Source organism: Ranitomeya imitator, chromosome 3, assembly GCF_032444005.1.
Source record: "Ranitomeya imitator isolate aRanImi1 chromosome 3, aRanImi1.pri, whole genome shotgun sequence".
Taxonomy (NCBI): Eukaryota; Metazoa; Chordata; class Amphibia; order Anura; family Dendrobatidae; genus Ranitomeya; species Ranitomeya imitator.
Window position 1 is genome coordinate 300,873,644 of NC_091284.1, and position 23,866 is coordinate 300,897,509.

Genomic DNA, 23,866 nt, shown 5'->3' on the forward strand with positions numbered 1-23,866 from the left:
GGCTGAGCAGCATGAGGTACAGAGGGGAAAGGAGAGAGGCAGCATGGCTGGGGCTAGTGGGGGACCTGGAGCCATATCACAGGGAGAGGAGCCGACTCTTAGAGATGTTATCACACTGATCTCTTCATGTCAGCAATCCCTGAACTCCTTGGCCCAGCAGATGCAGGAAGTTAAAGGGGACACAGCACAGATTAATGCGGCTCTGCAGAAAATGGACAAACGTATAGGAGTGGTGGAGGACAGGGTGAGCACGGCAGAAGATCACAGTGAAATTACAAAAAGCTGAGAAGAAGTTCGCCCAAGCAATAGCCGAGCTCGCTGCTAAAAATGAGGATCTGGAAAATAGATCCAGAAGAAATAATATACGTATAGTGGGGCTGCCTGAAAAGACTGAGGGGAGAAATCCCACCGAGTTTGTGGAGAACTGGCTGTTGGAGAAGATTGGGAGCACAGTGTTGACAAAAGTCTTTGCTGTTGAACGTGCTCATAGGGTCCCGCCGCAGCCCCCTGCCCCAGGAGCAAATCCCCGTACCATGCTTGCTAAAATACTCAATTACAGAGACAGAGACATTATCCTTAGAAAGGCTAGAGAGATGGAGGATCTGACGGCTGGAGGTCAAAAAATCGCCATTTATCGCCATTTATCCGGATGAAGTTTACTGGAGTCAAGCGGCGACTGAGGGAGCTGGGAGTGCAGTATTCAGTGATGTTTCCCGCCAAGCTGAGACTGGTGGCTTTTAATAAGACCCACTATTTCTTGACACCGGAGGACGCTACCCAGTGGCTTGATACTCATGAGAAAAAACTGGGCGACTGACATTTCGGCGAGATCCAGTTGGGATTTGTTTTCTCTGTCGATAGAGGAGAGTTCTGCGCTCGTTAGCAATGGTTAAAGAGTTGAGCAACTGTTGGGGGTTTTGCTGGGCCATATTGAAGGAATGGCCGGAGGGGACAGTACCAACTACTAAGTACGGGGGAGGAGGGTTATGCTGGGTACTGTGAACTGGTTTGGTACTTTTTCTATATGTTAATATAAGTTGAAATGTTAAGATACAATAAAGTGAAAGTTGGGGGGGAAATTGTGATTGCTATGGCAGCGGGACGCGAATGGAAAGGGTTAAGTAAGGGAGAGTGTTCGCAGTGGGCAGTGGAGCCCCACTCTTGATGAGAGGAAGAATGCGTTATATTGGGGGGGTTAGGGGGGCAAGTTGGGAGGGGGCAGGGGGGGTGGGAGGGTTGGGGCAGCTCATACTTGGGAAATTGGATACTTTAAGAAATGATGAGCCACATTATGGGAGATTGTATTAAAATATTGAGTTGGAATGTGAGAGGTCTGGCGGATAAAACACGGCGGGCGGCAAGTCTGCAGTATGTCCGAGAACAGAAGGTCTCAATGATATGTCTGCTGGAGACACATTTAGTGCGGGAGAGGGTGAACGTATTGAATAGGCGCTGGATACAGAGGGCGTATCATTCTACTTTCTCGACGTACTCTAGGGGTGTGTCTGTGTTAATACCTGCGGGGGTGCAGTATGAGGAGGTAATGGTAAAAGAGGATGTGGATGGTCAGTATGTGGTGGTGAAATGTAAAATAAATGGAGTGTTGATGTGTATAGCGGCAATGTATATTCCGCCCCCATACTCAAGTAAGAAGATAAGAGAGGTGCTGGAGAGGGTAGAGCGTTGGGGACCGTTACCATCTCTAATTATTGGCGATCTTAATAATCTCTGTGATGACTTTTGGGACAAAAACAAAAATTCCCAGAATAGAACAGGGGGACATATCACTACGTTTGGGACCTATGTCCGGGAAGTAGGTATGATTGATTTATGGAGAGTTAGACATATTGGGGAAAGGACGTACTCATGCTACTCGCCAGCTCAAGGTACTTTGTCTAGGATTGACTTGGCGCTGGGTAACTGTTTACTGGACACGATGGTAGGGGAGGTGAGATATTTGCCTAGGGCTCTTTCAGACCATAGTCCAGTTGAGGTGGAATCTCGGCCGGTGGGGACACGGATCGGGAGCAGGAAGGAGTGGAAGATTTACCCTAATTGGCTACACAGTATGGACTTGGAAAAGATAAAGAAGGAGTTGGTGGAATTTTTTGAGATCAACGAGGGAAGTGTAGATGTTCTTACTGTGTGGGAAGCCATGAAGGCGTACTTGAGGGGACTGCTGTTCAGGGATATTAGCAGGTGTAAGAGGAAATCGAGAGAGACAGAGAGGTTGGCGGTTGAAGGGCTGAGGATAGCCGAAGATGAGATGGTAATAGCGGGTACTCCGGAAGCTGGGAGGAGGCTAAAGGCAGCTCAGAGTCAGTTGGAGGAGGTATTGCTCGGTAAGGCTGAAAGGAAGAGGGAATTCATGAATCTGGCTTTTTACCAGGAGGGCGAATCTGTGGGTCATTTGCCATCGATGGTGGCTTCTGCCCAGAGAAACACTTCCTTTGTTCATTCTTTGGTATCGGGGAGCGGTGTGGCTGTCTCTGAGACTTCAGAGATTTTGGACATTTTTGCGGATTTTTATGCGGACCTATATTCCTCTCAGGTAGATGGGTCGGTGGAGGACACGGTGGCGTTCCTTGAGGAATTGGAGCTCCCAAGGCTGAGTGACATAGATAGAGAAGATTTGGAAGCTCCCATCACGAAGGAGGAGTTGGGTCGGGCACTGCAGTCTATGGCTAATGGGAAGGCACCTGGCGTAGATGGATTTCCTGCTGAAATTTATAAAAACTTTGGGGAAGTGCTGATCCCTAAATTAAGGGTACTTCTGGAGGAGGCTAGGAGTGGCGGTCGTCTACCGGCATCTATGCGGGAGGCCATAATAGTGGTGATTCCTAAGGAGGGGAAGGACCAGACACAGCCAGATTCATATCGGCCAATCTCCTTGCTTACTACAGACGTTAAACTTCTGGCTAAGGTGTTGGCAATGAGGTTGACAAGTGTTATTTCCGGCCTGGTGCACTCAGACCAGTCCGGCTTTATGCCTGATCGGTCCACTGCGATCAACTTACGAAGGCTGTATATGAATTTGCAACTCAGATCCGACAACTGTGGCCAGAGAGTTATTGCATCTTTAGACGCTCATAAGGCGTTCGATAGTGTGGAGTGGGGGTATCTCTAGCAGGTGCTCCGGAGTATGGGGTTTGGACCGCAGTTCATATCCTGGATTCGACTGATGTACTCGATACCGATGGCTAGGGTTAGGGTAAATGGGGAGTTATCATGGACCATATAACTGGCTAGAGGGACGAGACAGGGGTGTCCGCTCTCTCCTCTTTTGTTTGCTCTGGCTGTGGAACCACTGGCTGCTAAGCTTCGACGGTCTGATGAGGTGACTGGGTTTAAATATGGGATGATCGAAGAAAGGGTGGCGTTGTATGTGGATGACATTCTGCTATTTCTGGCTGACCCGGGTACGTCCTTGGAGGGAGCCATTGGGATTATTGAGCGTTTCGGATCGGTGTCGGGACTTAGGATAAACTGGAGTAAGTCTGTCTTGTTTAAGGTGGATGATGATGGTGGGGAGCCACTGGAGGATGGGCGACTGGAGGTGACTAGCCAATTTAAGTACCTTGGAATATGGGTATCTATGCCTGTTACTGACTATATACATAGAAATCTGACTCCAATCTTAGGTGTTCTTAAAGCGAAAGTGGATGCATGGCTTAAACTGCATTTATCTGTGGTAGGTAGGGTGAATCTTATTAAAATGATTTTGATGCCAAAAACACTGTATATTCTTCATAATGCGCCAGTTTGGATACCACGCGGGAGATTTAGACAGATTAACTCTCTGTTCAGGAATTTGATATGGGGGAGACAGCATCCGCGCATCAAACTGGAGACACTTCAGCGACCCAAGGAAGATGGGGGATTGGCATTGCCTAACCCTGAAATATATTTTCTTGCAGCCCAGAGTCAGCATTTAAAAGGCTGGGCGCATGAAGGGTCATCTGGGGCGGTACAGCGGCTGATGGAAGTGGTGACAAAAAGAAGGCCAGTGGTACAATGTTTGGAGGATGCATCCCTGGGGGCTCTGGGGAAATTATACCCGACTGTGTTGTTGATACGCAGGCTGTGGGGTAGGCTGAGACATATACGGGGGGTCACGGATTTGACTAGATTCTCACCGCTATGGCATAACAGCAACTTACAGGAGTTTGAGGCACTGGGGGTACTGACAGAATGGCAAGTCAAAGGGATTCAATACGTGTATCAAATAATTGAGCGAGGTGAATTGAAATCATTTTCCCAATTACAGGCGGAATTTGGTCTTGGGACTGTGGGGGAATTTCAGTATTTGCGGATGAGGCATGCTTTTGGAGCTCAGAGTAGAAACGGAGGTATTGGAATTCAGAGGGATATAGTACTGGAGTATGTGTGTAATGAAGGGACTACTGGGGGAGTCATATCTACTTTGTATAAAGATCTGTTGCACACTTTCCTATTGGGGTTTCCAATAATGGCGAGAGCTAAGTGGGAGAGGGATCTGGGTCCAATGGAGAATGAGACTTGGGAGTCGGTGCTAGAATGGGTCCCACGATTGTCACTGAGCGAACTGTATAGACTGTCACAGCTCTATGTGATACACAGGGTTTATAAGTCACCGATGGTGCTATATAAGGCTGGTTTGCGTGATGATTCTGAATGCCCGAGGTGTAAAACTGCAGATGCTGATATACTCCATATGATGTGGACGTGTCCGAGACTGGCTGCTTTTTGGGTGGTAGTTTTGAGTCGTATGGAAGGTGCGTATGGATGTAAGGTGCCAAGGGATCCACTTGTGTGCTTGTTGGGATGTGTGGATGAGATTGGGGTGGATAACAACCTGAAGATAGCTATTGCCAGATTGTTATACATGGCTAGGAAGGTAATAGCTCGAAATTGGATTAGGGAAGAACCGCCGTCAAGAGGAGAGTTCCTCCAGTATGTGAAGCAGGGCCTGACACTGGAAAAGGGGTTTTATAAAAAAAGAGGGAAAAACGAAATGTTCAATAAAATGTGGTCTCCGTGGATTGCTATGGGATAGGGGTATTATAGAGGGAGAGTTAATTAAGGTTCCTAATTAATGGTAATGTTAAATGTGGCTTATATTATTGGCCGAGGGATTAGATAGTATATTGGTCTAATGATGGAAGTGCTAAGCAAGGTGAGCTGCTTTGTTGGGTGGGGTTGGGGGGTGGTGGGATTGAAGGGGAATGTTTGAAGGGGGGGGGGGGAAGCTTTGTATTGAAAATGATTATGTAACATGTCATTTATCTTGTTATTCTTAATAAAAATTTATTTGAATAAAAAAAAAATTTTTTGTTGAAATGTAAGAAAGTAACATTTATGTCAGTAATTTATCTTGATGTGCATACACCCTTTAAAAGGAAATGACATCATTTTAGCCCCACATGGACCCGTCGAAGTGCTGATCGCACGAAACGGCCGTTGTCTACCTTCACTCCCCGCACCCTCGTAACCACCTGCAATGTGTCTGCACAATCTGTATTATGGACTGAGGATACACTAAAGACACAAATTTTGAGCAAACTGGTGAGTGCCGCTACTTTTTTATCTTTTGAATGTGAAGATTGTTATAACTTCTTAAGCTGAGCACCGCAATCCAGTGGCTTTTTGAAAACCGCAAGTGGTAGCAATCCATGAAATGAGTAAAGGAGCATAGAGCTGTAATAGACATCCTAGTGCCATTCCACTCTCCAAGCAATTTTCCATTTATTATCTGTATTCTTATTTCTGAGGATATTGTCCCAGTCTACCAGATTAATGCTCCATAACGTTTGATGGGCCCCATTAGATGCTCCATATTAAAATATGCCCCATATAATCCTGCATAAAGGGTAATAAGGGCCCCATAAGATGCTCCATAGAGATATATGCCCTATTATAGTGCTGCACAAACGTTATGGCCCCATAAGATCATCCATACAGTCACTTGCCCCATATAGTGCTGCACAAGCAATATGACCCCATAAGATGCTCCATACAGTCACTTGCTCCATATAATGCTGCACAAGCATTATGGCCCCATAAGATGCTCCGTACAGTCACTTGCTCCATATAGTGCTGCACAAGCGTTATGGCCCCATAAGATGCTCCATACAGTGACTTGCCCCTTATAGTGCTGCACAAGCGTTATGGCCCCATAAGATGCTCCATACAGTCACTTGCCCCATATAATGCTGCACAAGCGTTATGGCCCCATAAGATGCTCCATACAGTCACTTGCCCCTTATAGTGCTGCACAAGTGTTATGGCCCCATAAGATGCTCCATACAGTCACTTGCCCCTTATAGTGCTGCACAAACGTTATGGCCCCATAAGATGCTCCGTACAGTCACTTGCCCCATATGCTTTTGCTGTGATAAAAAAAAAAAAAAAATCACATACTCGTCTCTCTTCGCTCAGGCACTTTCAATATTTACCTGCTCCTCGTGCGGCTCCGTCTTCAGCACTGACGTTCAGCAGAGTGCGCGCACTGACTACGTTACCACGCCCTCTGACCTGAGCGTCACAGCCAGAGGACGATGAAGATGGAGTCGCACCGGAAGGAGGAGCGGTAAATATCGCGCAGCGCTCCCCTCCCCGTATACTCACCAGCTGCTGGCGCAGCTGGAAGAAGCAGGGATGTGCAGGGAGCACATCCCTGCTTCTTCCAGCGCTGCATCTTCTTCCTGTATTGAGCTGTCACAGTTACCGCTCATTACAGTAATGAATTTGCGGCTCCACCTCTATGGGAGGTGGAGCCACATATTCATTACTGTAATGAGCGGTACCATGTGACCGCTCAGTACAGGAAGAATCTGCAGTGCAGTGGCATATACAGTGCCTTGCGAAAGTTTTCGGCCCCCTGGAACTTTTCAACCTTTTCCCACATATAATGCTTCAAACAAAAGATACCAAATGCAAATTTTGGATGAAAAATCAACAAGTGGAACACAATTGTGAAGTTGAACGAAATTTATTGGTCATTTTAAATTTTAATGCACCTGCTCTGTGATAGTCTCAGGATTCTGTTTGAAGCACAGAGCATCATGAAAACCAAGGAACACAACAGGCAGGTCCGTGATACTGTTGTGGAGAAGTTTAACCCCTTCGCGCCACGCGCCGTACTAGTACTGCGCTGCCGGCACTGCATTTGTGCCAGCAGCAGTACTAGTACGGCGCACCGATCACCGCGGTCTCACGCTGAGCGCCGCGGTGATCGGGTGCGGGTGTCAGCTGTATACGACAGCTGACACCCCGCAGCAATGCCCACGATCGGCGCTATCGCCGATCGCGGGCATTTAACCCCTCGGATGCCGCTGTCAGTAGTGACAGCGGCATAGAGGGGGATCGCGCAGGGACGGGGGCTCCCTGCGCTCTCCCACCGGAGCAACGCAATGAGATCGCGTTGCTCCGGTGACCCGGAAGGAGTCCCCGGATCCAAGATGGCCGCCGGACTCCTTCCGGGTCATGAAATGACCTGGCTAGCCGGCGCCTGCTGTGCTATGCACAGTGTCAGATCAACGATCTGATCTAATACAGAGATGTCCCACCCTGGGACAATGTTAGAAAGTAAAAAAAAAAAAAAATACAATGTGTAAAAAAAAAATAAAATAAAATCCCCAAATTAAAAAAAAAAAAACATTTCCCATTAAATCCATTTATGTAAGTTAAAAAAAAAAACAATAAATGTACACATATTTGGTATCGCCGCGTCCGTAACGACCCGCTCTATAAAACTATCCCACTAGTTAACCCCTTCACTGAACACCGCAAAAAAAAAACAAAAAAAAAAAACAAGGCAAAAAACATTGCTTTATTATCATACAGGCGAACAAAAAGTGGAATAACACGCGATCAAAACGACGGATATAAATAACCATGGTACCGCTGAAAACGTCATCTTGTCCCGCAAAAAAAAAAGCCGCCATACAGCATCATCAGCAGAAAAATAAAAATGTTATAGCTCTCAGAATAATGCGATGAAAAAAAAATTATTTTTTTATATAAAATAGTTTTTATTGTGTTAAAGCGCCAAAACATAAAAAAAATTACACAAATGAGGTATCGCTGTAATCGTACTGACCTGAAGAATAAAACTGCTTTATCCATTTTACCACACGTGGAACGGTATAAACGCCCCCCTAAAAGAAATTCAGGAATTGCTGGTTTTTGTTCATTCCGCCTCCCAAAAATTTTCCCATTAGGGCTAGGGTTAGGGCTAGGATTAGGGCTAGGGTTAGGGTTAGGGCTAGGGTTAGGGTTGGGGTTAGGGTTTCAGTTATAATTGGGGGTTTCCACTGTTTAGGCACATCAGGGGCTCTCCAAACGCGACATGGCGTCCGATCTCAATTCCAGCCAATTCTGCTTTGAAAAAGTAAAACAGGGCTCCTTCCCTTCCGAGTTCTCCTGTGTGCCCAAACAGTGGTTCCCCCCAACATATGGGGTATCAGCGTTCTCAGGACAAGTTGGACAACAACTTTTGGGGTCCAATTTGTCCTGTTACCCTTGGGAAAATAAAAACATAGGGGATAAAATATCATTTTCGTGGAAAAAAAAATATTTTTTATTTTCATGGCTCTGCGTTATAAACTGTAGTGAAACACTTGTTGGTTCAAAGCTCTCACAACACATCTAGATAAGTTCCTTGGGGGGGTCTAGTTTCCAATATGGGGTCACTTGTGGGGGGTTTCTACTGTTTAGGTACATCAGAGGCTCTGCAAATGCAACATGACGCCTGCAGACCAATCCATCTAAGTCTGCATTTCAAATGGCGCTACTTCCCTTCCGAGCTCTGCCGTGCACCCAAACAGTGGTTCCCCCCCAACATATGGGGTATCAGCGTTCTCAGGACAAGTTGGACAACAACTTTTGGGGTCTAATTTGTCCGGTTACCCTTGGGAAAATAAAAACGTGGGGGCTAAAATATCATTTTCGTGGAAAAAAAAATATTTTTTATTTTCACGGCTCTGCGTTATAAACTGTAGTGAAACACTTGTTGGTTCAAAGCTCTCACAACACATCTAGATGAGTTCCTTGGGGGGGTCTAGTTTCCAATATGGGGTCACTTGTGGTGGGTTTCTACTGTTTAGGTACATCAGGGGCTCTGCAAATGCAACATGACACCTGCAGTCCATTCCATCTAAGTCTGCATTTCAAACGGTGCTCCTTCCCTTCCGAGCTCTGCCATGCACTCAAACGGTGGTTCCCCCCCACATGTGGGGTATCAGCGTACTCAGGACAAATTGGACAATAACATTTGTGGTCCAATTTCTCCTGTTACCCTTGGGGAAAAAAATTGCGGGCTAAAACATCATTTTGTGGAAAGAAAAAATGATTTTATAATTTTCACAATGCTACATTCTAAACTTTAGTGAAACAATTGGGGGTTAGAAGTGCTCACCACACATCTAGATAAGTTCCTTAGGGGGTCTTCTTTCCAAAATGGGGTCACTTGTGGGGGGTTTCCACTGTTAAGGGACGTCAGGGGCTCTCCAAATGCGACATGGCGTCCGATCTCAATTCCAGCCAATTTTGCATTGAAAAGTCAAATGGCACTCCTTCCCTTCCGAGCTCTGCCATGCGCTCAAACAGTGGTTTATCCCCATATATGAAGTATCGACGTACTCAGGACAAATTGCACAACAACTTTTGGGGTCCAATTTATCCTGTTACCCTTGGGAAAATAAAAAATTTGGGGCAAAAAGATCACTTTTTGTGAAAATTAATATAAAATTTTTTTTACGGCTCTACATTATAAACTTCTGTGAAGCACTTGGAGGTTCAAAGTGCTCACCACACATCTAGATTAGTTCCTTAGGGGGTCTACTTTCCAAAAATGGTGTCACTTGTGGGGGTTTCCACTGTTTAGGCACATCAGGGGCTCTCCAATCGTGACATGGGCTCCGATCTCAATTCCAGCAAATCTTGCATTGAAAAGTCAAATGGCGCTCCTTCCCTTCTGAGCTCTGCCATTTGCCCAAACAGTGGTTTACCCCCACATATGGGGTATCGGCGTACTCAGGACAAATTGTACAACGACTTTTGTGGTCCAATTTTTCCTGTTACCCTTGGTAAAATGAAACAAATTGAACCTGAAGTAAAAAATTTTGTGAAAAAAGTTAAATGTTCAATTTTTTTAAACATTCAAAAAATTCCTGTGAAGCACCTGAAGGGTTAATAAACTTTTAGAATGTGGTTTTGAGTACCTTGAGGGCTGCAGTTTTTAGAATGGTGTCACTTTTGGGCATTTTCTGTCATATAGACCCCTCAAAGTCACTTCAAGTGTGAGGTGGTCCGTAAAAAAATGGTTTTGCAAATTTTGTTGCAAAAATGAGAAATCGCTGGTCAACTTTTAACCCTTATAACGTCCTAACAAAAAAAAATTATGTTTCCAAAATTGTGCTGATGTAAAGCAGACATGTGGGAAATGTTGTTTATTAACTATATTATGTGATATAACTCTCTAATTTAAGGGCATAAAAACTAAGAGTTTTAAAATTGCTAAATCTTCATAATTTCCGACAAATTTTTGTTTTTTTCACAAATAAATGCAAGTCATATCGAAGACGTTTTACCACTATCATGAAGTACAATATGTCACGAGAAAACAGTGTCAGAATCACCAGGATCCGTTGAAGCGTTTCAGAGTTATGACCTCATAAAGTGACAGTGGTCAGAATTGCAAAAATTGGCCCTGTCACTTAGGTGAAAACAGGCTTTGGGGTGAAGGGGTTAAAGCCGGATTTGGATACAAAATGATTTCCAAAACTTTAAACATCCCAAGAAGAACTGTACAAACGATTATATTGAAATAGAAGGAGTATCATACCACTGCAAATCTACCAAGACCTGCCCGTCCCTCTAAACTTTCATCTCAAACAAGGAGAAGACTGATCAGAGATGCAGCCAAGAGGCCCATGATCATTCTGGATTAAATGCAGAGATCTACAGCTGAGGTGGGACAGTCTGTCCATAGGACAACAATCAGTCGTACACTGCACAAATCTGGCCTTTATGGAAGAGTGGCAAGAAGAAAGCCATTTCTCAAAGATATTCATTAAAAGTGTTGTCTAAAGTTTGCAACAAGCCACTTGGGAGACACACCAAACATGTGGAAGAAGGTGCTCTGGTCAGATGAAACCAAAATCTAACATTTTGGCAACAATGCCAAACGATATGTTTGGTGTAAAAGCACCACCGCTCATCACCCTGAACACACCATCCCCACTGTCAAACATGGTGGTGGCAACATCATGGCTTGGGCCTGCTTTTCTTCAGCAGGGACAGTGAAGATGGTTAAAATTGATGGGAAGAAGGATGGAGCCAAATACAGGACCATTCTTGAAGAAAACCTGTTGGAGTCTGCAAAAGACCTGAAACTGGGGTGGAGATTTGTCTTCCAGCAAGACAATGATCCCTGTTATGATAGGCAATTCAGTAACACAATGTACATAGCGCTCAGAGCACATACAGTGATCAGACAATAACCCAAAATAATAGAACGAGCTCTGAGACGAGGGAACTCTGTAGACCGCAATTCCTGATCCTCTCCAAACACAACTAGAGGCAGCCGTGGATTGCGCCTAACGTTACCTATGGAACTCGACACTGCCTGAGAAACTAACTAGCCTGAAGATAGAAAAATAAGCCTACCTTGCCTCAGAGAAATACCCCAAAGGAAAAGGCAGCCCCCCACATATAATGACTGTGAGTAAGATGAAAAGACAAACGTAGGGATGAAATAGATTCAGCAAAGTGAGGCCCGATATTCTAGACAGAACGAGGATAGAAAAGATAACTTTGCGGTCTACACAAAACCCTAAAGAAAACCACGCAAAGGGGGCAAAAAGACCCTCCGTACCGAACTAACGGCACGGAGGTACACCCTTTGCGTCCCAGAGCTTCCAGCAAAACAAATAGACAAGCTGGACAGAAAAAATAGCAACAAATAGCAAAGAAGCACTTAGCTATGCAGAGCAGCAGGCCACAGGAATGATCCAGAGATACACAAGTCCAACACTGGAACATTGACAGGAAGCATGGATCAAAGCATTAGGTGGAGTTAAGTAGAGAAACAGCTAACGACCTCACCAGATCACCTGAGGGAGGAAACTCAGAAGCTGCAGTACCACTTTCCTCCACAAACGGAAGCCGAAGTACCACTTGTGACCACAGGAGTGAACTCTGCCACAGAATTCACAACAGATCCCAAACATAAACCAAAATCTATAATGGAATGGTTCACAAATAAACGTATCCAGGTGTTAGAATGGCCAAGTCAAAGTCCAGACTTCAATCCAATCGAGAATCTGTGGAAAGAGCTGCAAAACTGCTGTTCACAAACGATCTCCATCAAACCTCACTGAGCTCGAGCTGTTTGCCAAGGGAGAATGGGCAAGAATTTCAGTCTCTCGATGTACAAAACTGATAGACATACCCTAAGCGACTTGCAGCTGTAATCGCAGCAAAAGGTGGCGCAACAAAGTATTAAGTTAAAGGGGCTGAATAATATTCCACGCCCCAATTTTCAGTTTTTGAATTAGCCACAAAAATTTTAAATAACCCATAATTTCATTCAACTTCACAATGGTGTTCCACTCATTGTTAATTCTTCACCTAAAAATTACATTTGGTATCTTTATGTTTGAAGCATGATATCTGCGTTAAGGTTAAAAAGTTCCAGGGGGCTGTATACTTTCGCAAGGCACTGTAAATGGCGCTTCCGGCCATCGGGCTGTAATTACGCGCACCGCTGACCCAAGTCACGTGATCGGGGGTCAGAGGTGCGTAGGCGTGACAACCAGGTCTCCTTGAAACCACTATGGTTGTTGATTGCCATGAGCGCCACCCTGTTTGGCATTCACAGCAATGCAATAATTCTGCTGAATAGGGGCGATCTAAGCATCGCCTCTATGTAGCAGAGCCGATCAAGTTGTCGTAGCTCCTAGCCTCCCATGGAGGATATTGAAGAATGCTAAAAGTAAAAAATAAAAAAAATGTGATTAAAAACTATGAAAAATATAGAAAAGTTTAAATCACCCCCCTTTCGCCCCATTCAAAATAAAATAAAAAAAAAATAAATAAATAAAACCTACACATATTTGGTATCACCTGCGTTCAGAATCACCTGATCTAGCAATGAAAAAAGTGATTAACCTGATCGCTAAACAACGTAGTGAGAAAAAGTCAAAACGCCAGAATTACTTTTTTTGGTCGCCGCAACATTGCATTAAAATGCATAAAAATCCTGAAAATCTTACAAAATGTATACACCGATGTCCTAGTCGCTGCCTTAAAGAGCTACAATGCAGATGACTGATGGCAAGCCACTCAGAAAGCTCCCATCACCCACGTAGAGAGTGCACTAATCTTAAATGGGGCCACCCTGGCCTTAGCCTTATAAGCCTGGATGATAGCAGACTTGATCTAGAGGGCAATGGTCGCATTAGAAGAGGCCCGACCGTTAAGAGGGCCCTGTGGTATAATAAACAAGGAATCAGCACATCTAAATGAGCCAATGACTGATAAATACTACCTTACGACTAACATTGTCCAACCTGTGCAGATCATTCTCGATAAGATGAGATGGTGTCGCATCAAAGGAAGGAGAAAAGATGGAACAAGTCTCAACTTTACCATATCCTGATGAAGAATAAGTTAAGGGGCATGACAGGACAGAGTTGCAAGCTCCACGATCCTCCTAATGAAAGTAATGGCTATAAGGAAAGAGAAAAGATCTCTCTGATCGTCTCAAAAGGCGGAGAGTGAAGAGTCAGAAAAACAAGATTAAGATCCAAAAGGGTTCAATGGAACCCGATGGAGTGGCACATGTTAAGCCAGCCCTTGGAGAAAAGCCTTAACTTGGGGATATACAGTCATGGCCAAAAGTATTGACACCCCTGCAATTCTGTCAGATAATACTCAGTTTCTTCCTGAAAATAATTGCAATCACAAATTATTTGGTATTATTATCTTCATTTAATTTGTCTTAAATGAAAAAACACAAGAGAATGAACCAAAAAGCAATAGTAATAAATCACTTGGCACTCAAATGGTTTCTTTCAGATGAAAAAGTGAACATCCCATTTATTTGTGCATCCAGTTCAAAGATTATTTAAACGTTTTCGGTCAAATCACAAAACCTTCATCAGAAATATCTTTAACAAAACTGGAAGCATAGGACAATGGGGTATATGAGCCTAGGCAACCCGGGATGGAAAGCGCACCTGGAACGTCTCACGGATCCTTCAGGGAGAAGGAGGGTGTGTATCCGCCGCTGCATATGGCGCTCATAGATGTCCGTTCCGTTGCGCTATGTGGAGTAGTCCCGGGGGCTCCAGGTCCCTGATATTTGAAGGGTGCCTTCTCCAAACTGCCATTTTTAGATCTCTCCACAGGTGTTCTATGGGATTCAAGAATGGACTCATTGCTGGCCACCTTAGAAGTCTCCAGGGCTTTCTCTCAAACCATTTTCTAGTGCTTTTTGAAGTGTGTTTTGGGTCATTGTCCTGCTGGAAGACCCATGATCTCTGAGGGAGACCCAGCTTTCTCACACTGGGCCCTACATTATGCTGCAAAATTTGTTGGTAGTCTTCAGACTTCATTATGCCATGCACACGGTCAAGCAGTCCAGTGTCAGGGGCAGCAAAGCAACCCCAAAACATCAGGGAACCTCCGCCATGTTTGACTGTAGGGACCGTGTTCTTTTCTTTGAATGCCTCCTTTTTTCTCCTGAAACTCTATGTTGATGCCTTTGCCCAAAAAGCTCTACTTCTGTCTCATCTGACCAGAGAACATTCTTCGAAAACATTTTAGGCTTTTTCAGGTAAGTGTTAGGGGTCGAGTTCCTGCCTCTGCACAGGGGGAATCTCGGGCCATCTCCGCTGCGGTCTCCCATTCTTCTCCTGCCGCAGTGGAGCCTGCTCAGCGGAGACGTCGATCCCGGCATCTCGCTCGGTCTGACTCTGTGCTAAGAGTTACTGCTGCATTTCCTGCTTCTGCCATTGAAGTCAGTACTGGGCAGCGGCAAACAGACGCTTCTAAGACTAAGTCCTGCTTTTCACGTTCTGAGCATGCCCAGAGTAAGATCTCTCCGTGGAGATCGAGGGTCACATGATCAGATACTGCAGCTAGGTCATTGGTCCTTCTTGGAAGGTCCTTGTAGGTGCTAGGACTAAGTCTTGCTTTGCACTCTGAGCATGTCCAGGGCAAGATCTCTCAGTGGAGATCTGGGGTCACATGCTCAGGTACTGCAGCAACTCCATTGGTCCTTCTTTGAAGACCCTAAACGTGCTGCAACTATTTAAGGCTCGCATGGCCGCACGGCCATGCGCTAGTATTGACAAATGTAATCGTGTGTGTGTTGATGAGTGCAAGTCGTTCCTTAAAAAACCCATCCCTTTTGTATGACTGTTCACGAAAGGTGTATGGCTGCAACCTAGCGCCCGGCTGAACTCACAGTGTTTTCACACGAAACAGCACCTACTGCTGTGACCGCCAGTATGGTGCCACGCGCCAATAGAGCGCTTGTTTAACCCAAGTCAGGGTGGTTAGTGGCTTCCGCCAGTACGGCACAGTTCGCACTCTCGTGCTATTTAATTATTTTTGTTACGTGCGGTACTGCGGCCCTGTGACTCAACAGGGTTCGCTTCCTTCACACAGGGTGGTGTTAACCCGTGTGTGTATTCTCATTGTACCGTCATATCATCCGTCTCTACTAGCAGCAGGGTTTTCACCTGCACGGTGGACCTCGGACTGCGAACGCACCTAGTACTATTTCATCTTTAACTTGGTGCGTTCCGCCAGTCCTAACAGTAAGTTTTGGCAAACTCCAGTCTGGCTTTTTTATGTCTCGGAGTAAGAAGTGGGGTCTTCCTGGGTCTCCTACCATACAGTCCCTTTTCATTCAGATGCCGACGGATAGTACGGGTTGACACTGTTGTACCCTCAGACTGCAGGGCAGCTTGATCTTGCTTGGATGTTAGTCGAAGTTCTTTATCCAACATCCGCACTATATTGCGTTGAAATCTCTTGTCAATTTTTCTTTTCCATCCACATCTAGGGAGGTTAGCAACAGTGCCATGGGCTTTAAACTTCTTGATGACACTGCGCACGGTAGACACAGGAACATTCAGGTCTTTGGAGATGGACTTGTAGCCTTGAGATTGCTCATGCTTCCTCACAATTTGGTTTCTCAAGTCCTCAGACAGTTCTTTGGTCTTCTTTCTTTTCTCCATGCTCAATGTGGTACACACAAGGACACAGGACAGAGGTTGAGTCAACTTTAATCCATGTCAACTGGCTGCAAGTGTGATTTAGTTATTGCCAACATCTGTTAGGTGCCACAGGTAAGTTACAGGTGCTGTTAATTACACAAAAATCACATGATTTTTCGAACAGTGCCAATACTTTTGTCTACCCCCTTTTTTATGTTTGGTGTGGAATTATATCCAATTTGGCTCTAGGGCAATTCTTTTTGTGTTTTTTTTTCATTTAAGACAAATTAAATGAAAATACCAAATAATTTGTGTTTGCAATCATTTTCAGGAAGAAAATGAGTATTATCTGACAGAATTGCAGGGGTGTCAATACTTTTGGCCATGACTGTAGATGCAAAATCCTTATGAAACAAAATCGCGAGGAAAGACACCTGACCCTTGAGAAAGTTAAATGTCAGCCCTCCTTCCTATATAGACTGTAAGAAGGATTGGCAAGCAGTATTGGCAAGGAAAAAGCTGATGAACACACAAACAAGGCTATTGACCTATCAATTTACCCCAGGGGTTTATTTTAGCTACCATATGTCACGAACTGCAGGGATTTATGTATATCCCGCTTTCCAGTTCCGCTTTGGAACTTGCAGCTCTCCGGTACCCCCCCCCCCCTTACCCTCAGGTCAGTCAGGGAACTAAACCTAGGATAATTAGTCACCGGATGGGCCGCTTCACTGTGAACTGGCTAGCAGGCCAAGTAGTGGCGAGCATGATCGCTCCTCACTAATTACACTGGTCAACGCAATTTTTCTGGCAAAAGGTTTTAAAACATATTTTAAGTCAATTTTGGCTGCTGATTACAAATATGAACTCCGTTTTTGGCTATCACATCAGGATTTCGAGATATTTTAAATTTTTGATGAAAATTACTCCTAATGTTTTATGATAAAAACACATGGTTTTCGGTACTACATTTTGTATATTTTTAATCAAGGAATAACAAAGATTACAAAGTCTATGTACAGCAAATCAAATATATTTACAGAATTAAACTACAAAATATATATATATATATATATATATATATATATATATACACATATCACACAGATGAATGACAAATGGCAGTTATTTGAACTTTCTTTTCTTGGCTGATCTGTGATGTACAGCTTCTAGGTTGTCTCTCATCAAGCTCCAGCAATAGTCAGCCATCATATGCGAGTCCCGCCGGCCTTGATACCGTTCTTCCATTGTTTTAATGTCCTGATGAATACGCTCCCCTTGTTCCTCGCTCACATCCCCAAGGTTCTCTGGAAAAAAAGTCCAAATGGCTGTGTAAATAGCGAATCTTGATACTCATTCTACATCCAAGATTTCGCAGACTCATTAGTAGCTCTTCCACAATCTCTTCATAGTTGTCGGCTTTCTTATTCCCTAGAAAATTCTGCACATTACAAAATGCATTTCAAGCTCTTTCTTCTGTCTCATTCATTGATGTAATAAAATTTGGGTCTCTCATAAGTGTTCCTATTTGAGGTCCATCAAATATTCCAGCCTTTTTCTTCTCTTCACTAAGACCAGGAAAAGTTGAACATATATAAAGCATTCTCCACTGTGACTGAGAGCTCTGACGAACTGCTTCATCAATCCAAGTTTTATGTGTAAGGGAGGAAAGACAATATCCTTCCTATCCACTACAGGATCATGGATGACATTCTTATCGCAAGATGCCAAACTGTCGCTGAGGCCATTCAGTTTTCACCCAATGCTCTGCTGTAGCTCTACTGTCCCAGTAGCACAGAAAACAAGGGTGTTTTGTGTACCCTCCTTGAAAACCCAAAAGAAAATTAACCACCCAAATTAAACTAAATTTACCTTAGTGAACCGTATAAACCGACACTTTTCATACACTACTTATATTTATCATGGAATTCATGAAAATGGGCTATATACCTATAGCGCAAGAACATGATGTGATAGATAAATTACAAGATCAGCTTTGAATTCAGCACCCTCAAATTTCTCTAAAACTGTTCTTAAAGTCCATGCCAGAAAATATATTTTTTTTTTGTAGACCAGTGTTATGAACCATTTAGAATGGTTGATGTCAATATACCTTCAATCTCTTCAGAAGGCTTTCATGTAAAAAGTTAATATGGTTAGAGCAACACTATATTCCATGAGGCTGCTGAAAAGAATAGGAAATGTAATTGGAATTTTGGTCTTAGTGACTCCTGTGAAAATTGCAACATTTATTTTTTCTAATGTATAAAATACATTTAACAAACATCTAGGAGCCCACAAGTCTACAAACGAAGACTACCCACATTTTTGGATAACACACTCCATTTAAATGTGTATTGTAAGTCATACTGTGTTTCCTTTTACCTTTGAAGTCTAGTACTCATGCTGCCCCATTTTGGCAAACCTACCTTTACATAACATGAGATACGAAGATCCGTCCTTTAACCCTTTAGTGACTGGGCCAAATTTTATAAATCTGACCAGTGTTACTTTATGTGGTGATAACTCTGGGATGCTTCAACAGATCTCATTGATTTTGAGACTTTTTCGTGACACATGGTACTTTATGTTGATATTTTATCCGTTTATAAAAATCTCAGAAATTTGTCAAAAAAAAATAAATCTAAAATTAGCAATTTTCAAATTATGAATGATTATTCCTTTAATCCAAACAGTAATACCACATAAAATGGTCATTAAATATTGCCTTCATTTCTGCTTTACAACAGCACCAGTTTTAAAATATCTTTATTTTGTTATGATGTTTCAAGGTTTAAAAAACTGTAGCAGTAATTTTAACTTTTTTTTTTTTTTTTTTAAGGAAATTTTCAAAACTTACTTTTTTAGGGACCTATTCAGTTTTGAAGCAACTTTGGCGGATCTGTATTTCGGAAAATCCCCAAAAGTGAGACCATTTTAAAAATAGCACCCCCTCAACATATTCAAAACTGCTGTCAGGTAGTTTATTAACCATTCAGGTACTTTTCAGGAAATAAGGTAAAGGGGAATGACAGGAAGTAAAAATATGTTTTACTTTTGAACAGTATACTATAGCTGGCAGACTAAGGCCGTTATTTGGCTATGAATTCCCATGGCAAACATCAGGACCACCCAATAATGAACTCAGGGTGCTGATGGGGTTAAATAGGGAGCCACCACACTCTGTTAACCATTTAGAGGTCGTAGTCACTACTGACAGCAGCATCTAAAAGGTTAAAAATCCATGTTTGGTGCCAAAAACAATCAAGACTGACACCACAAGGTGTCAGCTATAGTTTACAGTCCGCAACTGCTGAATTTTCACGAGTCAGGGGATGCAATTTTCTGATATGTGAGGTCAGCAAAAAGATGTGTTGTGGTCAATAAGAGGTTAAACCACACGGCTCGCATGTTTCTTCTTTTGTACGTGTTTTTAATGAGCAATCCTTTTGGTGGAACTAATTGAGTGCTAATTTTCTTTAATATATATGTACATGATGTATAATAACTATGTAACTTGATGAAATAAAACTTATTAAGATGAGATGCCAAGTAGAGGAATTAAGACTTCTAGACCGTAGGCAAATGGCTTTAGCCTTTTTATAGCACAATAATTGGCACTGTGCTGCGGGCAAAGAAGAACAGAAAGGCATGGCACAACTCAAAGTGCACATTTCTCTCCTGCTGCAATTTTATGTTTTTTTTTTTTCTTCTTCATTTTTCTACATTTTGCCTCACCTCTCTATATGTTGCTACAGAATGGCTGGTTTGATGATCCGTTGAACATATATTTACATTTGTCTGAGAAAGTCCATTCTGTTCTCCTTCAGGAGTCTTTGTTGCAGATGTCCAGTTGCTCATGTTTTCTCCATCTGTGGAACGACTCTTCTGAGGCGAAGCAAAGGGGTTAAAATCCCCAGCAAGGTTGCGATGTGGCTGAGTGTTGAACTCGGTTTCAAAGGATGAGAGTTGCTGTGTGACACCTAGGAGCCCACCAGCCTCCACACTTAGGATTACCCAAATCACATCTGATACAAAAAGAAAATTGAAAGGTATTAATGCCTGAAGTAAGATATACTGATCATGCTGTACATGTTCCCCGATCTGTGGAAAGCATGATGTACAGAAGAACAACCGGAGCATAATAATATATAGGTTTGTGGGTAAAGATTTCGTTTATCTTGCATTTTATTCATTGACATCCCTGGTGTTGGTATGCACATTAGTCCAGTGGGCGGTCCAACTAGTGATTGACAGCCATCTGTTTGTATAATCTTACAGGAAAAACTGTCAATCACTGAATAGGACCACCCACTGGACTCATGAATACTAACACCAGAGATGTCAATGAATAAAATGCAAGTTTTACTAAAACTTTTCCTACAAAAATGTATACAAATTTATCTAACCAGCAACTACTACTCTACAAGATTTACCGGCAGATCAGATACCATTTTTAACAAACAGTTCCCAATAAAGAAGCACTACAAGCTAATTTTTTACAACCTAATCCTTTCATAACACCGCTGTAATGTATTGTATGTGTCAATATTAACTAATCGCAGTCTTGTACTCCGTGTTCTCTGAGCATCATCTGAACCGTGTAACCCACTATTAAGCTTTGCCAACTTACACAGGGTCTAGAGTTTGGAGCGGTGCTGCTTTCCCAAAGTAAATCTACGACACTTAGAATAAAGCTCCATACACCTACATTACTGTATATGGGTTGTCCACTTTCACGGAAGTGGGGTTCAAACTGTACTGTGTAAACTACATAAATAAACTCAGCAGGTACTCACCACTACTTGGGTCCAGCACAGACACCCTATGTCTGTTCCGGTCCCGTTGTTTTGCCTACAGTGGTGAGGTCACATTAATAGTAGACATGGGTGAACTCGAACAATAAAGTTTGGGGTCTGTACCAAACACCTACTGTTCGATCATGGACCCCAAACACGGATTTCACCATGAAGTCTGTTACTCCTTGGGTTTGGCACCCAGAATACTAGGTGTTTCACGCGCTGGCATGTGCATGACAACACTGCAAACAGTGCCTCTCATCGGTGGACGGCGGCAAGATCATTCCAGCCGGTCAGACAGCCAAGGTTCCCACGCTGTCAAATGACAGCATGAGCCCACAGTACTGATCGGAGGTAAAAAGTGCTACTCCCATCAGCCCAAGTCTGCTGACACCAACAACAGCGACAGCAGGTAATGGGAGTATTCATCAACCGGAGTCTGTACTCTAAATAATAAAAAAAAAAAATCCAAAACAAAATGTCATGGGTTCCTCTATTTTTGATAACCATTGAGGAAAAACTGACAGCTGCGGGCTGCAACCCTCAGCTGTCAGCATTAGCAAGGCTGGTTATTAAGAATAGAGGGGGCCACACAATGCCTTTTTTTAAAAATTTATATAAATAATTTTAAAAAACTGTGTGGGGTCTCCCCCATTTTTGTGACAACTAGCTAAGCTAAAGTAGACAGATGGAGGCTGGTATTCTCAGGCTGATAAGGGGGCATGGATATTAGATGCCCCAATTCTGGCACCTTGCCAGGCTCTGCCCACTTGCCCTGTGGCGGTATTAAGTGAAATCCATATTTGTGGGTTGATGTCACCTTTGTATTGTCCGGTGACTTCAAGCCCACAGTTTAGTAATGGAGAAGCATTTGTAAGACGATGGTAGAGTTATGAAGACCAAGTAGGCGCTGAGTTTGCCATTTTATGTATTTTAAGCAGTTTGAGGCTCTATTTCCTAAGAGTGGACACTCCTTTAACAAAGAAACTCCTGGTCTTCATGTTGTGCAATTTGCAGTCTCATTGTTTAGAAGATGACCAGAGTGGTGATGGAAACTGGATCACACAATTCGTATTGGTACCATATATACTCGAGTATAAGCCGAGATTTTCAGCCCATTTTTGGGGGCTGAAAGTCCCCCTCTCGGCTTATACTCGAGTCATACCCGGGGGTCGGCAGGGGAGGGGGAGCGGGGGCTGTGTAAATATACTTACCTGCTCCCGGCGCGGTCCCTGCAGTCCCTGCTTCTTCCAGTGCTGCAGATACTTCCTGTACTGAGTGGTCACATGGTACCGCTCATTACAGCAATGAATATGCGGCTCCACCTCCCATAGAGGTGGAGCCGCATATTCATTGCTGTAAATGAGCGGTAAATGTGACCGCTCAATACAGGAAGAAGATGCAGCGCCGGGAGAAGCAGGGACCGCGCCAGGAGCAGGTAAGTATACGGGGAGGGGAGCGCTGCGCGATATTTACCTGCTCCTCGTCTCCAGCGTCCTGTGGCAGTGACGCTCAGTTCAGAGGGCGCGGTGACGTAGTCAGTGTGCGCCCTCTGCTGAGCGTCAGTGCTGGAGACGGAGCCGCACGAGGAGCAGGTAAATATTGACAGCGCCGGCATCCTGAGCGAAGAGAGGTGAGTATGTGCCTTTTTTTTTTTATTATTGCAGCAGCAGCATTATATATGGCACAGCTTTATATGGAGCATCTATGGGGCAATAATCAACGGTGCAGAGCATTATATATGGCACAGCTTTATATGGAGCATCTATGGGGCCATAATCAACGGTGCAGAGCATTATATGTGGCACAGATATCTATGGGGCCATAATGAACGTTGCAGAGCATTCTATGGGGCACAGCTTTATATGGAGCATCTATGGGGCAATAATGAACGGTGCAGAGCATTCTCTATGGCACAGCTTTCTATGGAGCATCTATGGGGCCATAATGAACGGTGCAGAGCATTATATGTGGCACAGCTTTATGTGGAGCATCTATGGGGCCATAATGAACGGTGCAAGCATTATTTGTGGCACAGCTTTATATGGAGCATCTATGGGGCAATAATGAACGGTGCAGAGCATTCTATATGGCACAGCTTTCAATGGAGCATCTATGGGGCCATAACACTGGGGAACACAATTTTTTAGGAGTTAGGTCAGACAACTGTTCTTAACTAATTTTTGGATGCTGAATCCAGAAATGATCTCAGTTTTTCTCTATCACGTCAAGTTTTTGAACTATAGGATTTTTGCCTTCTCAAAAATACGTAAACTACTGTACCTAAAAAGTGTTGTTGTTTTTTTAAATAGTACAAATAGGCATTTACGACGAGAGGAAGAAGGAGCAGACATGATCTGAAACAAAGGAAATATGTACATAAGCAAATAAATCACTGAGATGGAAAGTTACAAGCTTTGAAAACTAACAAAGAAAAAAAATCATAAAAGATATATAAATTACAACTAAGCGCCCAATGTAAAGAGAAAAGCTATCAAATCCTATTTATTCCTACTATGATAAATTTTTTGTGTAAAGATATTGATAATTATGACGTATTGGGAGCTGCACATACCTCTCACCACACTGTCTCACTTGTGACTACTCTTACAAGTTGCCACGTAGCTCTATATGAGTCGAATTGTAATCAGATAAGTCTTATTACAGATATCAGTGCAATTGTGCTTCTCTGGCAGGTAAGTTGTGGAGGAAAAACTTGACGTGCTAGAAAAAAAACTGACTACATTTTTGGAATCAGCATGCCAATTTTAGTATAAATCAGCTCAAAAACCTAACTCAACAGAAATTTTTTTTCAAATTGTTCCCCAGTGTAATGAACAGTGCAAAGCATTATAT

At 43.4% G+C, this 23,866-nt stretch overlaps 1 protein-coding gene across 6 annotated transcripts in view; it reads right to left on the minus strand.

Moving 5' to 3' along the window:
* The window catches only part of ILRUN (inflammation and lipid regulator with UBA-like and NBR1-like domains), a 239,303-nt gene that overhangs the window by 86,406 nt on the left and 129,031 nt on the right, over positions 1–23,866 (minus strand). For 2 of the 6 annotated variants that reach the window (XR_011319233.1, XM_069756566.1), the window contains exon 4: positions 20,007–20,239. Coding sequence is in view for 5 of the 6 variants with exons in the window: in XM_069756566.1 (XP_069612667.1) it covers positions 20,007–20,239 (233 nt within the window). In the remaining variant the exon portion in view is untranslated. Of the gene's footprint in view, positions 1–17,201; positions 17,519–19,949; positions 20,240–23,866 lie in introns of those variants that run through there. The other 4 variants (XM_069756564.1, XM_069756563.1, XM_069756567.1 and 1 more) reach the window with 3 other exon arrangements.